Source organism: Rattus norvegicus, chromosome 18 (assembly GCF_036323735.1).
Source record: "Rattus norvegicus strain BN/NHsdMcwi chromosome 18, GRCr8, whole genome shotgun sequence".
NCBI lineage: Eukaryota > Metazoa > Chordata > Mammalia > Rodentia > Muridae > Rattus > Rattus norvegicus.
In genome coordinates, this window is record NC_086036.1 from 53052426 (window position 1) to 53075096 (window position 22671).

The following is a 22671-nucleotide window of genomic DNA, read 5'->3' on the forward strand; positions in this document are numbered from 1 at the left end:
ACAGGCTCTGTGTTACTCCAGTCTCCATGAGTCCCTATGAGCCCTACTAGGCTGATTCTGTGGGATGTCTTTCCCCAGTGCCCTTGATTCCTCTGGCTCCTACAGTTCTTCCCCCACTTCCCAGGGATTCCCCCAAGCCCTGCCTAATGTTTGGCTGTAGATCTCTGCATCTGCTCCCAACACTTGCTAGATGAAGTCTCTCTGATGATGATTGGGCTAGGCACTGATCTGTGAGTGTAGCAAAATATCATTAGGAATCATTTCATTGACTTTCTTTTCTTTTTGTTTTTAAACCAGTGGTGTTAAGTTCTATCTTGGTCTCTGGGCTATCCATTCTCTGGTTCCTGGCCATCCAGGTAGTGTCAGGCATGGGCTCTATATCATGTCATGGGCCTCAAGTTGGACGAGTCATTGGTGGACCACACCCACAAGTTCTGAGCCACCATTGCCCCAGCACATCTTGCAGGCTGGACAAGTTGTAGGTTGAAGGTTTGGGGGCTGTGTTGGTCCCAGTCCCACCACTGCCTGGTTACAGAAGAAGGCTGGTTCAGGCTCTGTGTCCCCCATTACTAAGACTCTTCACTAGGGTCACCCTTTTAGACTCCAAGTGTACTAGATTTCTACATCACTCAGAAATGTTCCCCCAGTTCCAGTCCTCACTCCCAGTGCTCCATTCCCGTCCCTTCTGTTCCCATCCCCACTGGTCCCTACTATCTGCCCTTCCCGGGGAGATCCATGCACCCCCTGGTTTGAGCACCCCTTATTATTTAGGCTCTCTGGGCCTGTGGACTGTAGCATGATTATCCCTTACTTAACAGCTAATATTTATGTAAAAAGTGTGTATTATGCCTCTCTGGGTCTGGGTTTTAAATATTGTTATATACATTTAGGAAAGAGAAGGCTGTTCATACATGCTTTCTCCCAGAGCAAAATCTCTAAGTTTATTTTCCTTTTGTATAACCAGCCTCCTCAAGCTGCATCCCAACACCCGAAGCCAAACACAGAAGCCGGAAATTCCTTCTAAGCTTTTCCTCTTCCATGGTTTCTTTAATACAAAGAACAATGGCACAGAAAATGTGGAAGCATTTTGGATTTTTAATTCTTAAGTATTTTGTGTAGCATAAAACCTGAAATAGCTTTTCAGTCGAAGCACTAATTAGAAAGCTCATCACTGCAAGAACAGAGCGAGGTTAGACTTCGTACCACCTTCTTATATCTTTGCAATAGTTTATTAGCAGGCCAGGTCACTTCCCCTGTTCCTTTGCTTATATTGAATGCTTTAAAGGGTAGAAGCAAGTATTCTCATCAGCTGGGACTTGGCAATAGGCTGTACCTTTTTGGATCCTCTGTGCCTTGTGGCATCCTTAAGACAGTGAATTACCCTCCAGGCACTGCTCTATGATGTTATGGAAAAGAGGACAATGTGTGTGTGTGTGTGTGTGTGTGTGTGTGTCTGCCTGTCTGTCTCTGTGTGTGTCTGTCTGCCTCCCTGTGTGTGTCTGTGTGTGTGTGTCTGCCTGTCTGTCTGTCTCTGTGTGTGTCTGTCTGCCTCCCTGTGTGTGGGTGTGTCTGCCTGTCTGTCTGTCTCTGTGTGTGTCTGTCTGTCTCCCTGTGTGTGTGTGTGTGTGTCTGCCTGTCTGTCTGTCTCTGTGTGTGTCTGTCTGCCTCCCTGTGTGTGTCTGTGTGTGTGTCTGCCTGTCTGTCTGTCTCTGTGTGTGTCTGTCTACCTCCCTGTGTGTGTGTGTGTGTCTGCCTGTCTGTCTGTCTCTGTGTGTGTCTGTCTGCCTCCCTGTGTGTGTGTGTGTGTCTGCCTGTCTGTCTGTCTCTGTGTGTGTCTGTCTGCCTCCCTGTGTGTGTGTGTGTCTGCCTGTCTGTCTGTCTCTGTGTGTGTCTGTCTGCCTCCCTGTGTGTGTGTGTGTGTGTGTGTGTTGTTGTTGTGGTTGTTGTTGAAGCCTCTCTTTCTCACAACATCCCGCTTTTGGTAGGCGAGATGTGTGTTGCCTGCAGGAGTTTTGGAAACAGGATGAGCAAGTGGCAGTTTGTTTATTTTGCTTACATACTCTTGTTTTTTTTTTCCAGCTGACTTGGCTCTGGTGCATATAGGAGTCAAGAGGGGGAAACGATGAAATGGCATATTAGCAAAGCTTCTCAGTAGAAACTGAGGCACGGTAGACACATTTTTGTGAAGTAACTTGAAGCCATGGAATAAGCATCCCATAGTTTAAATTGTTTGAGTTTATGTCAAACGTAGATGAAAATGTACAAATGCACAAGTGTACGAGGACAACGAAGCAGAGTAGATCTGTTTACTGTGAGCTCGGCGCTGGGCTTCCTCACCCTCAGTTTTACACACCGTGAATCTCCTTTGTGTGTAGGTATGCATGTGCAGTATTAGATGCATGGACAGTTAGGTAGATACAGGTATACAGTGGTTAGCTAGAACTGCATTTGGTGGTACGATACACTGTTGAGGACTGCTCTTCCATTGCACTTTGCAGATACGCAAATTTTACATACAGTGTCTAATTTAGTTTCACCTTATATGAGTGCTAAGTATTACCTCATTTTGTAAGCCCACACCCAAGGCCGAGTTTCTGTGCGGCCTAATGTCACACAGCTAGGAAGAGGTGGAAGGAAGATTCAAACCGTGTCCTGTTAAACAATGAATCAATCGCATGTGCTTTCCACAGTGCCTTGAACATGCGCTTTGACTGATAAATGCAAATAAAATAAATGTTCAAGGTTAGACACATATATCCCAACTGACATACATATGCATCTCGATATATGACTGTGTGCATGTACAAGGGCTGCATGCCAGGAACTCCGGGATGTATGCAAAAATAAGGTGGGTATTTGCACTGGAGTGGACTGAGTGGAGACAAAGCTGTTGATGGGGCTCCTGTCAGTGGTGCTGTTATGGTGCTCTGGAGGATCATGGGATACCCACGAGGCTGGGATGCTTCTTGGAGATGACATTGTATGTGATACAGGAGCGCCAGCGATCTCCATATAGAGACTGAACTATATGTCAGTGTAGGACAGCATGGGTGGAGTGCTGAGGAAGGGGAGGGGAACCTGAAAGAAACCCGCTGCATCTTGTCTCTCATAAGGTGGCCAGGAAAGAGAACAGCTTGTTTTATGTTGTGAAAACTTGCTAGGAGCACTGTAACAGGCAAGAGAGGATCTGGTTTGTGAGAGGAAAAAAAATCTTCTCTGTGGGAAATGACTAAGATACATTGGAGCAATGGTGTCTAGACAGACACATGGAAGGCAGCTTGGTGGTAATGCCACAGGGGGAGAAGGAACAGGGAGGACAGCATGACCTCTGCCCGAGGAGGGTGGCGATGGTCATCAACACAGGTGCAGCCACAGGCTGAGGAAGCTTCCGCAGTGTTTCCTGTGGAGAATACTTCTGTACTGATACTCTTTGTTCTTGTCTAACCTGAAAAGACCTGGGCTTACGAAGGGTACATATTTTGTTCTGGCTGCCTTTGTGGGATGTTGGAGAACTCTGGTATTCAAGAGGTGAGAGGACTGGGTAATTGGGGGAGCATATCTAAGTTGCCCCAGGCAGCTTGGAAACTCTCAGCTCTACCACAGGGGGTCCAGAGACACCATCAAGAAAGTCCCCTTCCTTTTAAAGAAAAGTGAAACTTCAAAAGCATGGGGACCCCTAACCTGTAAACTCCAGGATGCAAGGTGACATCCAGGACATCCAGCCATTTGAATTAGAAAGCGGTTCCAATACCTGCCCTGCACTTGGAATCTCTCCTCAGGCTGGTAGAGATAATGGTGGCTTCAAGTTTAATGAAGACTGCCGCTGAAGAACCTGCATGCTGTCACTAGAGGGCGCCAGATGCACATGAACTATCTAGGCATCCTCATCCGCACCATCTTCAAATTTCAAATGGAGATAACTATTTAAAAAAGGCGACTCTCCCACTTCTGTCTCTATTCACTTCACTTCTGCTACTGAGGGGAAAGAGCACTCCAGCTGTCTTCAGAATCTAGTAATATTGAGACCTGAAGGTCCCGTGATTTTCATCAGATCGCAAGAATATATATTAATTTGCTGCCGTTTCCCTGACTCTTACCATGTACCCAAGTATCAACAGACCCAAGAAAGCCTGAGTTAGCGATTCAAGAGCACCGTTCTCATGTTCATCAATACTCAGGTCCTAGTTTAATCCGTAAAATAAGTAAATGAATGAAAACAACTAGAATCCCTTTTGGTAGCTAGTAGAGTCTACATAGACAGACACTCAGGGTTACCATTGTCAGCATCTCCAGAACATTATGGGTTGGAATGTGACGTCGTAGGCCTCACATGTATGCAGACTTTCAATACCATACCCTGATGGGCACATGGGAATTGTAGTCAAACCATTGGGTTCAGGGAGAGATAGGGGCTGTCCGTTACTCAGTTGTCCATTTCCTGGCTCCATGGCTTACTACTAGTGTGACCTGGAGATTTTCCAAAAACTCTCTGTGCCCCAGCTACCTCATCATAAATACAGGATGCAGCGGCCAAGAGCTCCAGGGCCAGGAGTTGTGCTTCTCATCAGCCAGCAGATGAGGGCTGGTAGACCTAAGAGACAGGGACAATAGGCTAAGGTCTGATTTGGGACCACTCAGCAGAAACTCCTCTGTACATGCAAGCCTGCAGGCACCATTGGGTCCCTTCAGTAGGAAACCATAGGTTGTACCTGTATAAAGGACAACCTTTATACAGGGAAATGGGTCCAATAAGAGACGTCTCCCATGGCTCAAAACCTTATATCACAGTTTGTTTTCTACCACTATGACAAACACCGTGACCAAAACCAACTTGGGGAGGAAGGGATTTGTTTTATTTATAGGTTACTGTCTGTCATTGAGGAATGCCAAGGCAGGAACTTGAAGCAAAAGGTCACAGAAGAACATTGCTTACTGGCTGTCTCTCAGGCTCATGTTCCTATACAGTCCAAGCCTGGCCATGAGGGGAGAGTGCCACTCATAGCGGGCTAGTTCTTCCTACATCAGTTAGCAATCAAGAACATGTCCCACAGACATGTCCACAGTTAAGCCAGTCTGATGGAGGCAATTCTTCAGTCGAGGTTCCTCCTTCCCATGTGCCAAATTGTCAACAAGATGAGCCATTATGTCTTCTAAATAAATCTGACCTGTTTGCATCGGAGTAGCAGTCTCACTCTACAGATGTTTAAATGGAAGGAACTATGCCATCTGAGCCATGAGAGGGCACATCCTTACCTAGTTCCTCAGCTACAGTTGCCAGGGAACTATCCAGAAGGGAGGGGCTTGGGGGTGCCCCCTTTCACAATCAGCATATTGTAAACCCAGGATCTGAAGCTTCAGGAGTCTTGACTACTGGTCAAAAGAACAGTGTCTGAACCATGTCTTTGGCCTAGGGTAGACAGGACATATTAAACTGCACCCACAAAGAGCATAGGATTACGATTCAGCAGGAAACTTTCTGACTGATAAAGCCTTTTATGCCCCTCACATAAGAGTTCATTCAAACGAGCCTGTCTACTACCTAGACAGGAAAACACTCCTCAGGAAAGCTGTCTGTTTCTGGCTTTTAAGAGACAGTAAGAAACCTACCAAGGCGTGTGAGTTGGCACAATGGTCCCTTTGGCCATTGTCCATTCTTACCTCTTGAGACAGCGCCCTGCACAATGCTTCCTCTGGCCGTCGCATCAAGTCTTGTCAAGAGTAGTTTCCTTTGCCATTGCCACAATTACCTCTCCACAGTGCCCTTTACTCTGTGATATACCATGTCTATCTTGTATATTATTCTGCTTGGAATCTGTTTGAATTCTCTCTATGGAGTTTAAAAGGATCAGGGGTCTGAGGGGATCAGAGGCGATCTAGGTAATAGCACTCTTGCTAGGTAAGAGCACTGTATGGCAAGTCTAGAGCCAAGAAGATCTGAGCTGCCCAGAAGGAGGGTGGTAAGGAAGTGACTGAGGAAGCCTTAGTTAGGGAAGGCTGGCATTCAGAATGTCCTTTGGAAGGAGGCTGGACATCTTTTCTCCCACTATAGTTATGCCTACAGATGCGCCTGGCACTTAGGCAGTGAAAGCCTGGGAGATGGGAAAGGCCCGCCTATAAAACCCAGCATCCACATCACAGGATGGAAAGAAAGGCTATATCTCTAAGAATTATTTGTGTGGATTAAAGTCAGAAAACTGTATGTCCTCTGGAGCACACAGGGAGGTCAGATTTTAATATATTGGACATATTGAGGACTTTGATGTCCTAAAATAGTGTACTTAATAAATTGCTTTTGCTACTTATAAAACATTATTAAAAATACTTCTATTGGGAGCATGCCAAGATTCTTTTTCAGATTAAGTCAATGGAAGGAATGAGTAAATACTTGGAAAACCCTTGTCTCAGAAGTGGGTGCTTAATAAATGTTACTTTCCTTTCCCTTTTTTCCCCTTTTTTCCCTTTTTTCCCCTTTTTTCCCCTTTTTCCCCTTTGATTCAAGAACAAGAGATGAAATAAAACGAAGGCAGGCAAAAGCAACATAGAATGCGGGAAGTGAGAAAAATAGAAAATAATGAAGTAAAAGAAGAAAACTCCCCAAGAGAAGTTGTGCCAGTGGAGGGGGAGTGGCTTCTGGATATTTACATAGTAGCCACTTCAAAGGACTTCAGTTTTCCATAGTATCTTTTACAGGGAGTGAGGTCCAGCACTGTGGGAGGGACCTGAGTACACTTTTTAGCCAATTCTCTAGATAAAACAATGACCTATCTTAAAGAAGTAGAAGCTCTGATGAATTTGACATTTCCTCCTGTGCTGGTTTCCTGTCTCCCGGTGTTTGTTTAATAGGATGAAAACATATCTTTAGCAGCAGTTGTGAGATGTTCTTTTAAAGCAAGACTGTCAACGGACAGTTGGACCATGGGCTTCTCTGGAACCCTGAAGGAATGAATAGGACTCTTTATAGGCTCAGTCCTAATCCTCAGTTAGCCTAGGCTGATTTGCTGTTTTTCTGAAGCCATAGACAAGTAGGTTTTGATTACACACACATATAAGTAGATATGAATTCCTTTTCAGGACAAAGGGCACCGGGGGATAATGAACTTCACTTTTCACATACTAGGCTCCTAGATGCTTGGGACTTTAATAGCTACCTGGAAGCATGGGCTCCAATGCCTACTGTGCGGATAGAGGGTCTGGTAAAGAAAGCCTCATGGTCGGTAGGTGGCAGGGACCCTTGGACAGAAGGATTTCTGGAACAAGACTATACCACTGAAAAGATTTGATAAATCTCATCAATGTATCTGCATTTTATTTTTTCTGAGTCTTGTGTTAGTTTTTTCTTGTTTTAGCCACTTCTATTTTTGGGGCATGAGTGTTTTTTGTTTTTTGTTTTTTGTTTCTTTTTGGCCTGGAAATACCAACAGCTGGGTTATCAGATACATGGCATTACTACTACTACTACTACTACTACTACTAATCACCATTGATAAGATTGTATTATAAATGAGATCAATTGGGTCCATTCCAGTTGGAGATACATTTTCTTTTTATCTCATAAACAAAACCTGTACTTAACTGTCTCACAGACTCAGTACTTAGAAAGCTGACTTGGCAAAGGTTAGCAAGCTGGCAGAGCTAATGAGAAGTCACTGAACTCTATGCCCCCCACCCCACCCACACACACTCCAGGCAGTCTTTGGGCTGTCCTAATGATGGTGATGAGGAGGTCAAGGCTACAGCATCCCTCCAAACGACTCAGGAAGACTATTGCTTAGCCATGGGTACCAACTCTAGGACCAGGGAATTAACTGTCTACTGCTCAGAGTGGCTCATAGGAGAGCCCTGCACATTTGTCCTTTGTTCCACCCCAGCTCCAAGACACAAAGGGAGCTCTGTTCTTTGTTAGTCGGCCCCTATGGAGATTTCTGCTCCCTTCCCTTCCTAAGACCATTCCTGTGACCGGAAGGTGCTGAAAGAAACACATTTCAAGTAGTAAAAACAAGTGTCCAGGAAGGAGCTTTCAACAGCTTATAACAAACGAGGGACTCATGTTTCTCCACCTGGATCTGGAATGGACTGGAGAGAAACAGCAGAGAGCTGCGAGCAGCTGTCAGCAGGAGCCCTGGACTCAGCCACCCTGCTCTTAGCAGCACCAGTTGGCTGCTGAGTGACCACTATTTGACTTTTTTTTTTGTCCCTATATGTCCCTTCCTCCCCTTCCCCCTCCCCCACTTCCTTCCCTCCCTTTCTTTTTCTCTTTTCAGTTTTTGCTTTTCACATGGGATCTCACGTAGCCCCCGGCTGGCCTTCAATGTACCACATAGGTGAGGATTCCCTTGAGCTTCTGGTCCTTCTGCCTGTACCCCCTTGAATGTTGAGGTTACAGCTGTGTGCCACCAAGCCCAGTTTATTCAGTGCTGGGGACCAGACCCAGAACTTTGTTAGTGCTAGGGAAGTGCTCTCCCAACCAAGCTATATCCCCAGTCTCCATTCTTTTCTTCTCTTGAAACGATTTTAGAAAGGGTCTTGCTATGGAGACCGTGTTGGCTCCAGCCATGATTCCTCCCCTCCATGTTCAGCCTCCCTAGTGCTGTGATCCCCACAACACCTGGCTAGCTTTCTTTTCTTGTCTTTCTTCCCCCTACTCTGCTCAGAATTCCTACTCCTGCTATTGTGACTCCAGTTTCCATCTCTCTGCTCAGCAAATCCCCTTTAATTCTACCTGAATGTGTGTTTGCTTCTTTGTATCATGGCTATGGGTGCAACAATAGCTATAGGGTTCTTGAGAGGGTTCTGCGATCCCTTTACCTCAGTATGTCTCCCGTCAGCCTCTGAGGTTACAGTGTATTCATCAGGATAGGCTGACTTTTGCACCGGAGCAATTTCAGAGTTGCTGTGAGACTGTCATTTTGCTTTCTCATTCAGGAATGCTCCCTTGGGAAACTTACGGATGCAGGTATTCAAGAACCTTTCACAACATGGTTGAAACGTCTCAGTTGTGGTGGCTTCGACGAGAATGGTTCCCATAGGCTTATATATTTGAATGCTTGGTCTGTAGTTAGTGCAACTCTTTGGCAAGGGTTAGGAGGTATGGCCTTTTTGGAAGAGATGTGTCATTGAGGGTCAGCTTTGAGGTTTCAAAAGTCCACCACAGGTCCTCTCACGTCTCTCCCTCTCTCCCTCCCTCTGCCTGCCTAACTGCCTACCTCACTACCACTACTCTTCCTACTATGATGAAATCAGCTAACTCTCTGAAGCTGTAGGAAAGCCCTCAGATAAATACAATTCTTTTATAAGACTTACCTTGGTCATAGTGTCTCTTCATAGCAATGGAACAATGACTAAGACATCAACTTTTGGTAGAGAGGACGTAGATGACTACTTTGATGTTCTAAGGTGGAGCCTATGACTGGTATCACAACACTTTGTGATACAGGGTCCCTCCTAGTTGCAAGGGAACCAGAAAATATGTTCGAGATAGAAACAAAATTGTGCGGTGTAGCATTGTCTGTACTATATGTTGGCCTTATCATCACTGCAAACATTCTGTCATTGGCTAGCCAACAAATACAACTCTAGAACTACACTTTCAACTTTGGACTCTACCTTTTCTGTCTACGAATGAGGATAGTAATCCCCTCTACTACCTTTTACAGACTTTGCTGTAGTGGTAAAAATAAAAACAAAATGCACCAACTTATGCTATTTCCAACACCGTAGGGCCATGTGACATCTGTGGGGTATTTTCATCTCGATCCGCAAAATGTCTCCAACCAATCTTGCTGCCATGGTTAGCCCCAGAAGCGAACGCCCTTCTAGTTCCCACAGCACGGGTTGCCACCACATCAGTCCCACACAGAAACCACCTATCTCTTGGCTCTCTGGTGTTCACATTCCCTGTATCCGCCTCCTGTGGTTATAGTCACAACTCCAGTAACCCGTTAGAATCAAAACTTAATAAGCTTGTAATTTATTGTTTTTATTATTCACTTTGCTCCCATGATCACTACATTCATACCTTGCACCTGTTTGAATAGTTACACCTGCATGCCCAAGGGAAAGAGAAAATTCTTTTTCCTATCTGCATCATCAGCAAATAGCCTAGTGCCCAGAACACAGTGAGACTTGATATATGCTTTACGAATGAAGATTATTTCTGCTGATTTTACTATGGGTACTCTGAGGTGTTTCATAATGGTTATTTCATTAATCCGGTTTCCCAGAATAAAGAAAAGGAGTCTGGCTCACTTCAGCAATCATCCCCATGTATCCTTTTAGCCCAGCCAAAAAGTCTGGTCCTTTGTGTTTATAAGTGACAGCAGGATGGTGAACGAGAAACTTCCTATGATCATCCTTTGCAGAAAGGCTGAGTATTGAACAGCTACTCACAACACTGCCTACTCCAGAGGCAACGGGGCTGAAGAATGCCTTGCAGAAGAAAAGAACCCTCAGCCCTACAACCAGGAACACTAAAGAGGGCCAAAGTACAATTAAAACATCCCTAGCCAGCCACCCATGGAGAAAGGTGAGAATACACTGAGCGAGCCTTAAGTCCATTGTTCCTCATCCCACCCAAACTTTGTGGGTAATGCCTCCAATGGATGACGAGCTGCAATGGCCTGGAGTGAGAAGAGAGGCACAGTCTCTACTGAGTGACCATAAGACGCCACAGGAAGGCCCTGAGTGCTACAACCAGCCTGTGTGTGTGATCCGTGACCTTCGTGCCTCAGCCCCACCCACAGGCTGTTTCCCTGAGCACACACCTGCAGACATCAATATCAGTGTAAACATGTAGTGTGCGCAGCTGGCTTTACTTGAGCCTTTCAGGGCACCTGCCTTGGGAAAACAAACAGGAGGCTCACAGCACCCAGCTAGGCTTTGTAAAATCAAGAGAGTACATCGGGTTTTAGAACTAGCCCCAAGGGAGACAGGAGGTGTGGAGCAGGCGTATCCAGAAGAAAGCAGGAGAAAAAGATCCCCAGAATCTCCCACTGGGTTGTTTAGTGAACACTGTCTTTTCTGAAGACAGTAAAAGCTGGACAAGGTGACCTCTTCTTCAGTCACAAATGCAGCAAGAAAAGACTTTTGAAGAAGGGAAGCAAGAATAAAACGTTATTACTAAAGAACCAAAATAATATTCCAGAAACCAATCAATCATAAAGAATTGTGTATCTGTGGCTTGCCGAACAAAGAATTAAAAAATGATGATTTTTAAGGATGTCCAATACCACAAGAGAATATAGAGAAGTCAAGGCCATCACGAAATGAATTAACAAAAAAAGAAGTACAATGAAAAGTTAGAAAATTTCAAATATAAGCAACATTTCTGAACCTGAGATGAAAGTATAGTAGGGCTGGAGAGATGGCTCAGTGGTTAAGAGCACTGACTATTCTTCCAGGGGTCCTGAGTTCAAATCCTAGCAACCACATGGTGGCTCACAACCATCTGTAATGGGATCCGATGCCCTCTTCTGGTGGGTCTGAAGACAACTACAGTGTACTTATATATAATAAACAAATCATAAAAAATTAATTAAAAAAAGAAAGTATAGAATAAAACCCACCAGACTTGATCAAACAGAGGAAAAATGACTTATCAATTCTGAGAGGTAATTTGAAAATATCTCATCAGAGAAGAGAAAAGAATAAAAAGTAATAGTCAATGTTAACATTGTAGAGATTTATGGAGAGACAATATAGGAAGAGGGAAGATGGCTTCTTTGAAGAAATAAGGTCCTAACATTCCATCCAGGGAAAGGTATGGATATTGAGATACACGAAGTTCAAAGTACAATAAAGAATTTCAACCTAAAAGTTCACCAACGCACAGTGGTTCTCAAAGGCCAAGGGACCAGGAAGACTGGTTATGACTCATAATGATTATCAGGCCCATTATGAGTTCAAGGCCAGCCTAGACAACATAGCTAGACTCTGAGATCCTACCAGAATGGGATGGACAGAATGGTCACTCTTCCCTAGAAAGCAGAGACATGGAGCACTGCTGACTAGTCACACAGTCTACCCCTGCAATTTTACAAGAATTTCACTTACTACATTGTCCATCTCTAATAATGCCCCTTAAATATTCTTTTCATATAACTCCCATCCCAGCATCCTTGAGCCTCTTCTTGTCCCCCATCAAACTTTTACATTATCTCCATCCTCTCTTGTCTAAACCTCCTGCATCAGGCTCCCTGCCTACCTTCTGCTTGACACTTCATCATGGTTGTTGTACTTTTGATTTACTTGATGCCTTTAGTCCTAGTCTAGTAGGTCTTCCTTTGGAGTAGATCTCCCTACCTTTGTACCTCTTGAAAGCAACTGCTGATCAGTCTGCTGATGTCTTAAAATCACGTCAGAACTCTTGGTTTTTCTAGGTGTAGAACTTTTACACATGATCCAGGTTATCTATTAAATTGCTATCTATTTAAAACTGATAGTTAAAGGGTTTGGGAAGCTACATCTGTCAGTAAAATGCTTGCCTTGAAAGCAGTAGGATGTTAGTTTGATCCCCAGAACCTATATAAAAACATTGGGGTGCTGGGATGCACTTGTAATGCCAGCCCTGGGGAAGGCAGAGGTAGATGACTTCCTGGGGTTGTAGACATCCAGTCTACCCTACCTGGTAAGCTCCAGGCCAGTGAGTAATCCTGCCTTGAAACAAAGAAAAAGGTAGAGAACACTTGTTCCAGTTAGCATCAACTGTCAGTTTGACACAGCCTTGACTAAGTTGAGAGGAAAGCCCAGATTGAAGAATTGTCTAGAACAGATTTGTCTGTGAGGGATTGTCTTAGGGTTTTACCACTGTGAACAGACACCATGACTGAGGCAACTCTTATAAGGACAACATTTAATTGGGGCCTGTCTTACAGGTTCAGAGATTCAGTTCAGTATCTTCATCTTTGTTGACTGCAGCAAACTTCTTTCTCCTAGGCTGGTAACCACTCACTGTTAGCAGCTTTCCTCAGCAGATAGGCCCTGGCATCTCAAACATCTTGGGCTCCACCTTGGGTATCGCTTCTCCAACTTTGCCCCCTGTAGTACTCTAAGCTCAGGTTGACCCACTCCACTGCTGCTACTGTTCTTGGTGATTGTCCTATGGTACTGGCATCTGCAACTTGCTGGGGGTTTCTGCTGTAACTTGGCTTCACCTATAGCTTCTCAAAGGCTCTTTTCATGGTACCAAGCCTCAAATCCTTTGCACGACCCCTTCAGTCCTGGGCTGCCAACTACAGCTGAGGTTGCACCTTCACCAATGGCCTTCCCTAGCCTCTCACTGTAGCAAGCCTCAGCTGTTCTTCATGACCCCTTCATGTCTTCAAAACCAGTACCACCCGGGAGACTCTTACACACTACCATTTACAGCTGCAGCACGAGGTACAACCTTGGTCATCTCTGGAACACAGCTTCTTCGTGCTCTCAGAAAACACTTCCCAGATTTTTACCTCAGTGATGCTGGTCTCTTTTTAATCACAACAAATTTCTTAGCTCCAGATAACCAGCATCAATTATCCCAGTAGTCCCTTCTATTCTGGACTCTAAAGCCAGAGTCACGTGGCCAAAGCTGCCAAGTTCTACTGCTTGCTGGGGCTGGAACATGGACCCACTTGTTCTATTACATTATCAGTAGCTTTCTGTTTTCCAACTCCTTCACTGCCTAAGCTTAGCTGTCATGAATTTTGCTTTGTAGATTGACCTTGAACTCCAAGATCTGTGTATCTGTCTTCTGGGATTAAAGGTATGTACCACCAAGCCTGGACTTAAGCTTTTCATCACCTAGAACTTGCTCTGTCCCAGTCTGGCCTTGAGCTCGGAGATCTGCTTGGATTTATCTGCTGGGATTAAAAGTGTGCACCATTATGCCTGGATCTAAATTTAGATGGGTAGAATCTTGCTCCAAAATCCTACTCTCTTAATCTGCTGTCTCCTAGAACACAGGATTTGGCTCCATTTCACTTCTTTGTGCCGCTTTAATACTCGAACTATGTATTTTATATTTTTCCTTTCTCAGCTTGCTATACTTGTTCAAATGCTTTTCATGGGATTTAGCCAGAGAACAAAGTCTCTGCTGGGCTTTTTTGAGACTTCCTTTGTCAGTGCAATTAATCTGAGTCTCTTCACCTTAGCCTCAGGCAGACCCTTCGGACAAGGGCAAAAAGTAGCCACATTCTTCACCAAAATACCACAAAAACAGTCTCTAGGCCACATATTGAAATTCTCCACTGAAACCTCTTGGGTCAGGTCTGCACAATTCAAATCGCTCTCAGCAGCAATGTCTTCTGTATTTCTTCTATGATAGCCCATTAAGCCCCATTTAAAGCATCCTACTCTTTCCAAATCCAAAGTCTCCAAATCCACATTCTTCCAAGCAAGGTATGGTCAGGCCTATCACAGCAATACCCCAGTCCCTGGTACCAGCTTCTGTCTTAGTTAGGGTTTTACTGCTATGAACAGACACCATGACCAAGATAAGTCTTATAAGAACAACATTTAATTGGGCTGGCTAACAGGTTCAGAGGTTCAGTTCAGTTCAGAGATTCAGTTCAATATCTTCACGATGGGAACATGGCAGCATCCAGGAAGGCATGGTGCGGGAGGAGCTGAGAGTTCTACATTTTCATCTGAAAGCTGCTACAGATTACTGACTTCCAGGCAGCTAGGATAGGGTCTTAAAGCCCACACCCACAGTGACACACCTACTCCAACAAGGCCACACCTCTAAATAGTGCCACTCCCTTGGCCAAGCATATTCAAACCATAACAGGGATTGTCTTGATTATTAATGAATTCAAAAGTGCAAAGCCTACTATGGTCAGCACCATTTCTCATCAGTAGGGCCCAAGGCTGTATAAGGAAGGTAGTGAGCGAGACAGACTTGTGATGTTTGTCAAAGACACAGACACATAACTGGAGCAGTATCTGAAGTATGACACCCGAGTTTGTCCTCTGGCTTACACACACACACACATACACACACACACACACACACGTGCATACACACATAAATACATGTATACACATATACACACATACCCACACACATGTACACACACTCACACTTACACACACATATACAGAAACTCACATATACTTACACACACACACACATTCACACACTCACACAACACTCACATGTGATTGTTACAGCTAAGAGATACAGTATATAAGCCTTATCTAAAGAAACACAAAAGGTTCTGAAAGAGCAAGCCAGGCAGAACACTGGGGAAAAAAAGAGACAGCCATCATTGACTTGTTGGCCAATCCATTTTATCTGTCCTTATTTTCTTTGTCCGTGGAGTGTAGGATAATGCTCACAAAGAAGCATGTAGCCTGATCCCTGGAATCCAGCGATCCATGTGGTGGTAGAGGAATATTAAGCTTGCCAAAGGAATTAAGGTTGTCAATCAACTGACCTTGAGAGCAAAAGATTATCCTGAATTATCTAGCAACCCTGAAAGATTATCTGGAATTATCTAGACGAGTCCAGTGGAATCCAAACATACCTGAAAAATGAGAGAGGGTGACAGGAAGGAAGTGGAGTTAGTCCATGTGACAAGTGACTTAAACTCCTAGTACTGACACTAGAGACAAAAAGAGCCACAGCGGACCAAAGGCTGGGCATCCTCTGCGTGTCAGAAAAGATACACAATTCTTCTCCAGTGCTTGCAAAAGAAGCAGGCTCTGCTGACTGTGACTGCCAAGTCTAGTTCAATGAAGCCTGAGTCAGATTTCTTACCGAAAGGTGAAATGTTAGATTCATAGAGTTTTAGTCAATTATATTTTCAGCAATGGGAAACTAACAGCATTTAAGTGTCAGGTGAGCACTGGAGAGCACTGGAGTGCAGTTCTAGGGTTACTTCCTATCCACCTTTCCCACTGGGATCAGTGAGTAGGAGAGATGCTGACACACAGGAGCCTGCCAGAAGTGTGTGAGACAGGGGCTGTGTCTGTTGCGTGAAGTGTCCCTGCCATATGCTCAGAGACCTCAGGAGCACCTGTCCCTCTGTTATATGCTGCCATTGAGGCCTTTAACACATCTAGTATCTATAATTCCAATCTTGGGGGTCGGGGCGATACCTGAATGAAGAAGACACTTGCTGTACAGGCATGAGGGTCTGAATTCAGATCCCCAGTACCCATCTGAAAACAATACATGGGCATGCCTTTGTGACTGTCTTGAGTTGTATGTGTTAGCCTGCATCCAAAGCCAAGGGCTGAAGAGAGCTAGGATTAAGCTATACAAAGAAAAATATGTAATTTTCTAGATGAATGTAACCAGAAAATATTAACTTTAGTGAGGTAACTCAGGCCCAGAGAGACAAATGCCGTGCATGCTCTCTCATTGCTCTTCATATGTGTGTGTGCGTGCATGCGTGTAGTATCGGAGACCTGAGAGGTGACTGTAAGAAGGGAAAAAGAGGCTTTAAGGGAGGATGTAAAGAGAGTAACAGAATACATTTAATAACAAAATGGAAACGTGTGTAGAAATACATAAGCAGGGACAGGGAACAGGGAGATGGGGGAGAAGACCTGGTCGAGGTCAACCCCAAACAAAGTATATAAAAGTACGCTACAAGAAGACCTATCATTTTGTATGAATACATAAACTAAACATAAGACAAAAAGGAAGAAACCCAGGGGAGTGTGGCTTCCATCCAGCTGATATCATGGAAACATTGTTGACTTCTGAATGTGGTAAAAGTGTGTGTTGTTGGGCACACATCCAGTACAAGACTTGGGGGTGGGGTGGGAGGAAGCTGAGCCCTTGTTTGCTTATTAAGGAGCAGGAAGAGAGCCAGGGTTGGACACTCACACCTGTAGTTTCAGCCCTTGGGAGGCAGAAGTAGAAAAGTTGTAATGAGTTTAAGGTCACCCTGAGCTATGTGGTGAGCTCCAGATCAGCTTGGCCTACAGAGTGGCCTACTCTGTCCCCAACAACTATAATAACCAAACAACAGCCAAGATTAGGAAGAGACAGGCTGAACCCATTCAGTCTGGTTCCAAGGAAGACCGATCTCCAAAGTAGCAGTGTCAGCCATTGATTTCATATTTTAGCATCATCCAGAGACATTGATTCCACAAGAAACTGCATTGGATCCAATGTCCAATGGCACAGTTAGACAATTTGTTTGCTTTCCTTTAAATTAACATGTGCACATCGAGGGACCATAACTACTAGGAAATCACACTGCCAAGCACACCTGACATCAGATGTGTGTTGTTTTTCTACATCAAATGCTTCTCCAGCTCTCTGAGCACCAGCTGGGTAGCCTATAATTTAGTCAATTCCAGCACTACCTGGAATTAGCATCAATCCCACAGGTAAAGCACCCAGTCACACGAGACTGCCCTCTCTTGAACTGTTACTCATAAGTCTAGGGCTCTGGTGTTTCTGATGGGACAGATTGTTCTTAACTAGTGTTCTCAGGACTTTCCCCAGCCCCACTTAGGAGTGACAATTCACTGGAATGAGTCCCAAAACTCAGTGAGACACTTCTGTGTACTGCTTATTATGAAGCACACAACTGAGGGACACTCTGATGGAGAAGCACAAGGGGAGAGGTAGGAACCCAGGGAAACCTGGAGCCACCATGTCTTTTCAGTGAAGTTTCTTTCCCAATGTCTCTATGCATTCAACAGCCCCAAGCTCATTGAATCATGTTGTTCTATGGTCTCTATGGAGATGTGTCTTCCCACCCCATTTGTGTGTGTCCTGTGTGGAGCAGTCGTGATACTGACTGTCAATTCCAGCTCTATGCCATTGTTGGTCAGGTGGCCTGCCCTGGCCAGAGGTTTTCTAGACATTACCTATACGACTTGAGTCTCCTCAAGAGAATAAACTTAGATGAGATCAAAAGAATATAATAATGGCATTCATCCTTTCAGGGTTTTAACAGGTCTGTGCCCAGAACCCAGGAGGATCAAATATATTTCTATAATCATCTACATGATTCATTTATCATGGCATATTTCAGAAATGCAGAAACATCTAGAAGACCATGGCCCATGGACTGTTTCAGAGATAGTCATATTGGGGACTATGTCCTCCTGGAATGAATATGGCAGGAGCATGTATAAGGTGCAGGTGACAGCAGAGGTGGCAGTGCTCAGGGACTGTGCAGTGATCCCTGGTCAAAGCACTAGAATCCAGCTGAAGGGAGAGTAGAGGAGAGACAGGAGTGTGGGGCAAAGAGAAGTATGGTGGTCCTGCTGGTGTGCACATGCTGTGGGCACTACGGGCTCTTGTTAGGTTTTGTACCACTGCAGTGACTTTTCTTTCCCAGAAAGAGCCTCTTATGTAACTTTCCAAATACCACTCAAGTACTTTTTTTGCTTTACTGTCCGAGTGAAGACAGAAGCTTGCCAGATGGAACCATCTCGTTGCATGTCGTTTGAGCATAACATTAAGTCTTCATCCCCAGTAGCTTTGCATCACAGAACACACAGTTGAGCAGCCTTGAAGCTACCCAGCACCTCCCATTGTGTACCCGGCCCAGATCGTGGCCAGCAACTGTGAACTTCCAGGAGCTACTGCCTGTCTCTCCACTGTTCATGACTCCTCTGTTCTTCCTGGTCGTGGCAGTTAATCTTAATTGTCAATTTGACGACTCACAAGAGAAACACAGCTCCTGACCTGAACGGTCGTTTCTGGATTGGCTTAGTGGGGAAGGGAAGGCCGACTCTCACTGAGCAACATCATTCTGTGGGGTGTGGTCCTGGACTGGAGAGAAAGGAGGAAAGAAACTGAGTTCTACCATTCACTCCTCTCTACTCCCCGCAGTGAGACGCCTCCATGTGTCACAGTGTGGGTAGGATGTGACCATCTGCTTCAAGCTCAGACTGCGCTGACTTCATGACGAATGGCGTCTTCAAACTGTGAGCCTAAGTAAACATTTCCTTAATTAGGGTGCTTTTCCTGGGTATTTTGTAACAACAAGAACAAATCCCTAAAGTTGTGATGTCTGAAGTTTTCCCTTTCAGAGAACTAAAGCTTTTACTTAGGTGAACGGATGTTAACTAGCCGTGTTGATATAGACAATGCCAGCCAATCTGGAACTGCTGTCTAGAAGAGATGCTTTCTTGGGACCAGTGGGGCGTGGGTGGAGGGTATTAAAGGAGCTTGCAGCGGTGCTCAGAAGAACTTGCTGCTGTGTTTCTCACCTGTTCCTGGAGTCTGTGCCCTTGACTTTGTGCCACTTCACCTCTAATCCCCAAGGGCAGTTAGGGCCAGGAAGTGGGTAGTCCAGGGCAGTGTGTGGGGGAATGTGGATAGGCTTGTTGGTGGCTGCAGAAGCCAAAAAAAAAAAAAAACACTGGGTCTCCTGAAACTGGAGTTAGGCAATGGTGGAAACCAAACTCAGCCTTTAATAGATGAGCTATCTCAGTCCCAAGAAAATTTAAAAATTTAAAAAATAAAAAACTTTGGTGTTCATAAATAAGGGAGTGTGAGTGGAGATGGGGTGGGGGTGTTGAAGACGGACCTCTGTGAGGCTTGCACAGTGAGAGCCAGGGCTGCAAAGTTGTGTAACCTGAACCCACAGGAGTGCCACAGTCCCCAAACGGTCCCCAGAGGAGTCACTTATCGCCTCTTCATCCACTCCAAGGACAGCCTACCATCCTGACATCCTTCCCGAAAGAGAAATGAGAGCATTTTAATGATATTCTATACACAAGCTCCATTTATCAGAAGCCACCATACTCAGTGCGCTGTGTTAAATAAAAATCTTTGCAGCATCCAAATGTGGCCAGTGGCTTATGGCTCAGTAAACAGCTTCTCGCCGGGAAGGCGAGCCCCTAAATAGTGACAGTTGCTTGGAAGCCTGGGTGAGAGAGCAGGGAGGCAGGTGATTTGACACAAAGAGATTTCTGATTAAGATCTTGGTCTCTTCTGAAAGGGATTTTGGTCATACATATCTGGAACAGTTGTTTAATATAAACTACGTACGTTGTCTTTTAATTACATATCATGAATACGGAGTGAAAAGCTCAAGGAAGAGAAAAGTATGTCCCTAACATTGTCCCTAAGATGCATATTAATCCCTGGAGATAGATATGAGATTAAAAATTAGAGTGGGAAATGGAATTTCAGTGGGCCTGTCTACCAGTGAAATAGGGGTTCCTTTTAAAAATAAAATTGAGCTGATTTTGTTGGACTGACTGTCAAGAACTCAAGATAGAAGCTCACAGCTCATCTTTATCTTGGTGATGTAGGAACCACATTGCTGAGAATAATGACAAAATAAAGTTCTTAAAATATTATTTCTGTACTTATTCACAGTGATAATAAGAGTACTATACTTTCTCAGTCAGGAGAGGAAAAGAAAAGCCCTAGGTGGTATCTTTCTATTTCTGTGATAAAAAGCATCATGAGCCAAAGCAGTTTAGGTGGGGAAAGGGGCTTTATTTGGTGTGCGTGTCCCAATTGCAGTCTCTCACTGAGGGAAGTCAGTGCAGGAACTCAGGAGCAAACTGAAACTGAAATAGAGACCATGGTGAGCCACTGTTTGGTGGCTTGTTGCTCCTGGCTTTCTCAGCCTGCTTTCTTATATGACTGAGGACGCCTGCCCAGCCAGGGCACCACCCACAGTGGGCTAGGCCCTCCCATTTCAGTCCTCCATCAGGAAAATGTCCCACAGACTTGCCTAGAGTTCTCTCTCTCTCTCTCTCTCTCTCTCTCTCTCTCTCTCTCTCTCTTTCTCTCTCTCTCTCCTTTCTTCCTTCCTTCTTTCCTTCCTTCCTCTTTTTTTTCTTCTGGAGTTTTGAGCCGATCATATGGAGCCATTTCCTCCACTGAGGCTAACTTGTGTCATGCTGACAAATAAAACTGACATGTATAGACAATTCTATTTAATGTCTGGAAGAGATGGCTAGACTTGGGCAAAGAATGTGCATGTGTGCATGTACACGTGTGCATGATAATTGTACATGCACATGGGAGTACACAGAGGTCAACTTGGGTGTTGTTCCTCAAGAAACACCTACCTTGTTTTCTGAGACAGGGTCTCTCACTGGTCTAGGGCTCACTAGTTTGGCTAGACTGACTGACCAGCAAGCTCAAGGGCCCAACTATCTCTACTTTCCCAGTGCTATTGTCAGGTGGGTCTGAGGACCAAACCAACTGGTGATCTCTGCAGCCTGAGAGGTATTTCACAGCAGACGTAGTGGCAAGCCAACATTCGTCAGATGTTTCCAAAGACCTTCAGAATGATGATAAAGTTTGTTGCAGTCCAACTGCTTGTACATTATAGAAAATGGTGAACTGGGGGAAAGAGATGACTAGAAAAAGAGTTAAACACATGAATGCCAATTGAGTTTAATATTCCCCAAGGAAGGCCCAGACCCTACATGTAAGAACCAAAGAGGGGTGTGCTCTTTACCATTCGAGGAGCTCCCGGCATAGAAGATGTAGATTCTCACAAAGCACAGAATTTCTTTAGAAAAATATTGGTATCTGCTTGCTCATGCACACACCATTAGTATGACATTAGAGGTCAGGAGACATCTGTGTGACGTGGGTCCTCTTCTTCATTTACATGAGTTCCAGAGATGGAACTTGATTAGGAGGCTTATGGGACAAGCGCTTTACCCACTGCACCATCTCACTAGCCGTAGAGTACAGGACTTGTTAGAAGGAGTGAGTGGTGGGGAAGAGGTGAGAATGTCCATCCTCACTGGAGTGGATTCTGTCTTCTGAAGAGTCTCTGCTGTCTCAGCTGAGCCCTCAGTCTTAGGACAAGACATGAGGTGCCAACTGTAAGGGGATCGTGAATGCTCCTGGATACCAAACGGAAGATGGTCATGGCTTCTTGGGAGGTGGTATTTCTTCTCTCTCCTGTTTTCCCTCTCTTTCCCCTCTCTTGTTTTCTCTCCCTCTCAGCAGCCGTATCTGACTCTGTCTTTGTTTCTCTTTTCTTTCTTTCTCTCTTCTCTTCACACCCAACTCAACCTCTCCATAGTTCTTGCTCCTTTGGTCAAGTGAAAGGAGCATCAAGTGGCCCCTGGACCAGTGTGACTTTGTGTCTGTCATGAGCATACAGCCTGGACTCTGTGGCTACATTAGGCTGAAGTTGGCTGAGCACAGGGAGAAGGAATTTCTTCTGCAGGCAACATCAGAGTACAAGGAAGGCTTGAGCTTTGAACAAGTTTAGAGATTTGTTACTTTCGGGAACAACTGGACTGTGTCTGGAGTGTTGGCTGGACAGATGTGATCATGCTTGGAGGTAACTTGGTTCGTTTTCTGCCACAGATAGGAGCCTAGAATTCACTGAGACGAGGAAAGGGAATTCAGTAGACAAAGGAAAAATGGCTTCTGGATCAGTTAATGAACTGGTTCTGAGACCTGAACACCCTTTGAAATCGTGAGGCTTGGCTTCCAAGGAGGAGTCAGAACGCCAGCAAGCAGCAGTTGCTTCTGCCTGCCTCAGGTTCTCTCTGAGACATTGTCAACCAAGTGACAGCATAAAGTCTGGGAGAGCAGAGGCTGCCGGGAATGAACAGCATCTCTAACAGTTATTCTGAGGCATGATGTCACAGACGGATCCAATCCGATCGAGGAAGCTCTTAGGCAGCTCCAGCCTCACAGATGAAACTCTGATATCATCCTCCTCGCTCAGGCTAGAAGGGAGCAGCTCCCTCCCAGCTGCGGTGAGTCTGGGAAACTATGATGTAATGTGG

The 22671-nt window shown here is 44.9% G+C and overlaps 1 protein-coding gene across 1 annotated transcript in view; it reads left to right on the forward strand.

Moving 5' to 3' along the window:
• The window catches only part of LOC100910150 (uncharacterized), a 28717-nt gene extending 6572 nt beyond the window's left edge, over positions 1 to 22145 (forward strand). The window contains exon 4 of the mRNA NM_001416450.1: positions 21954 to 22145. Within this exon, the coding sequence (NP_001403379.1) occupies positions 21954 to 22145 (192 nt within the window). The remainder of the gene's footprint in view (positions 1 to 21953) is intronic.
• Positions 22146 to 22671: the final 526 nt, after the last annotated feature.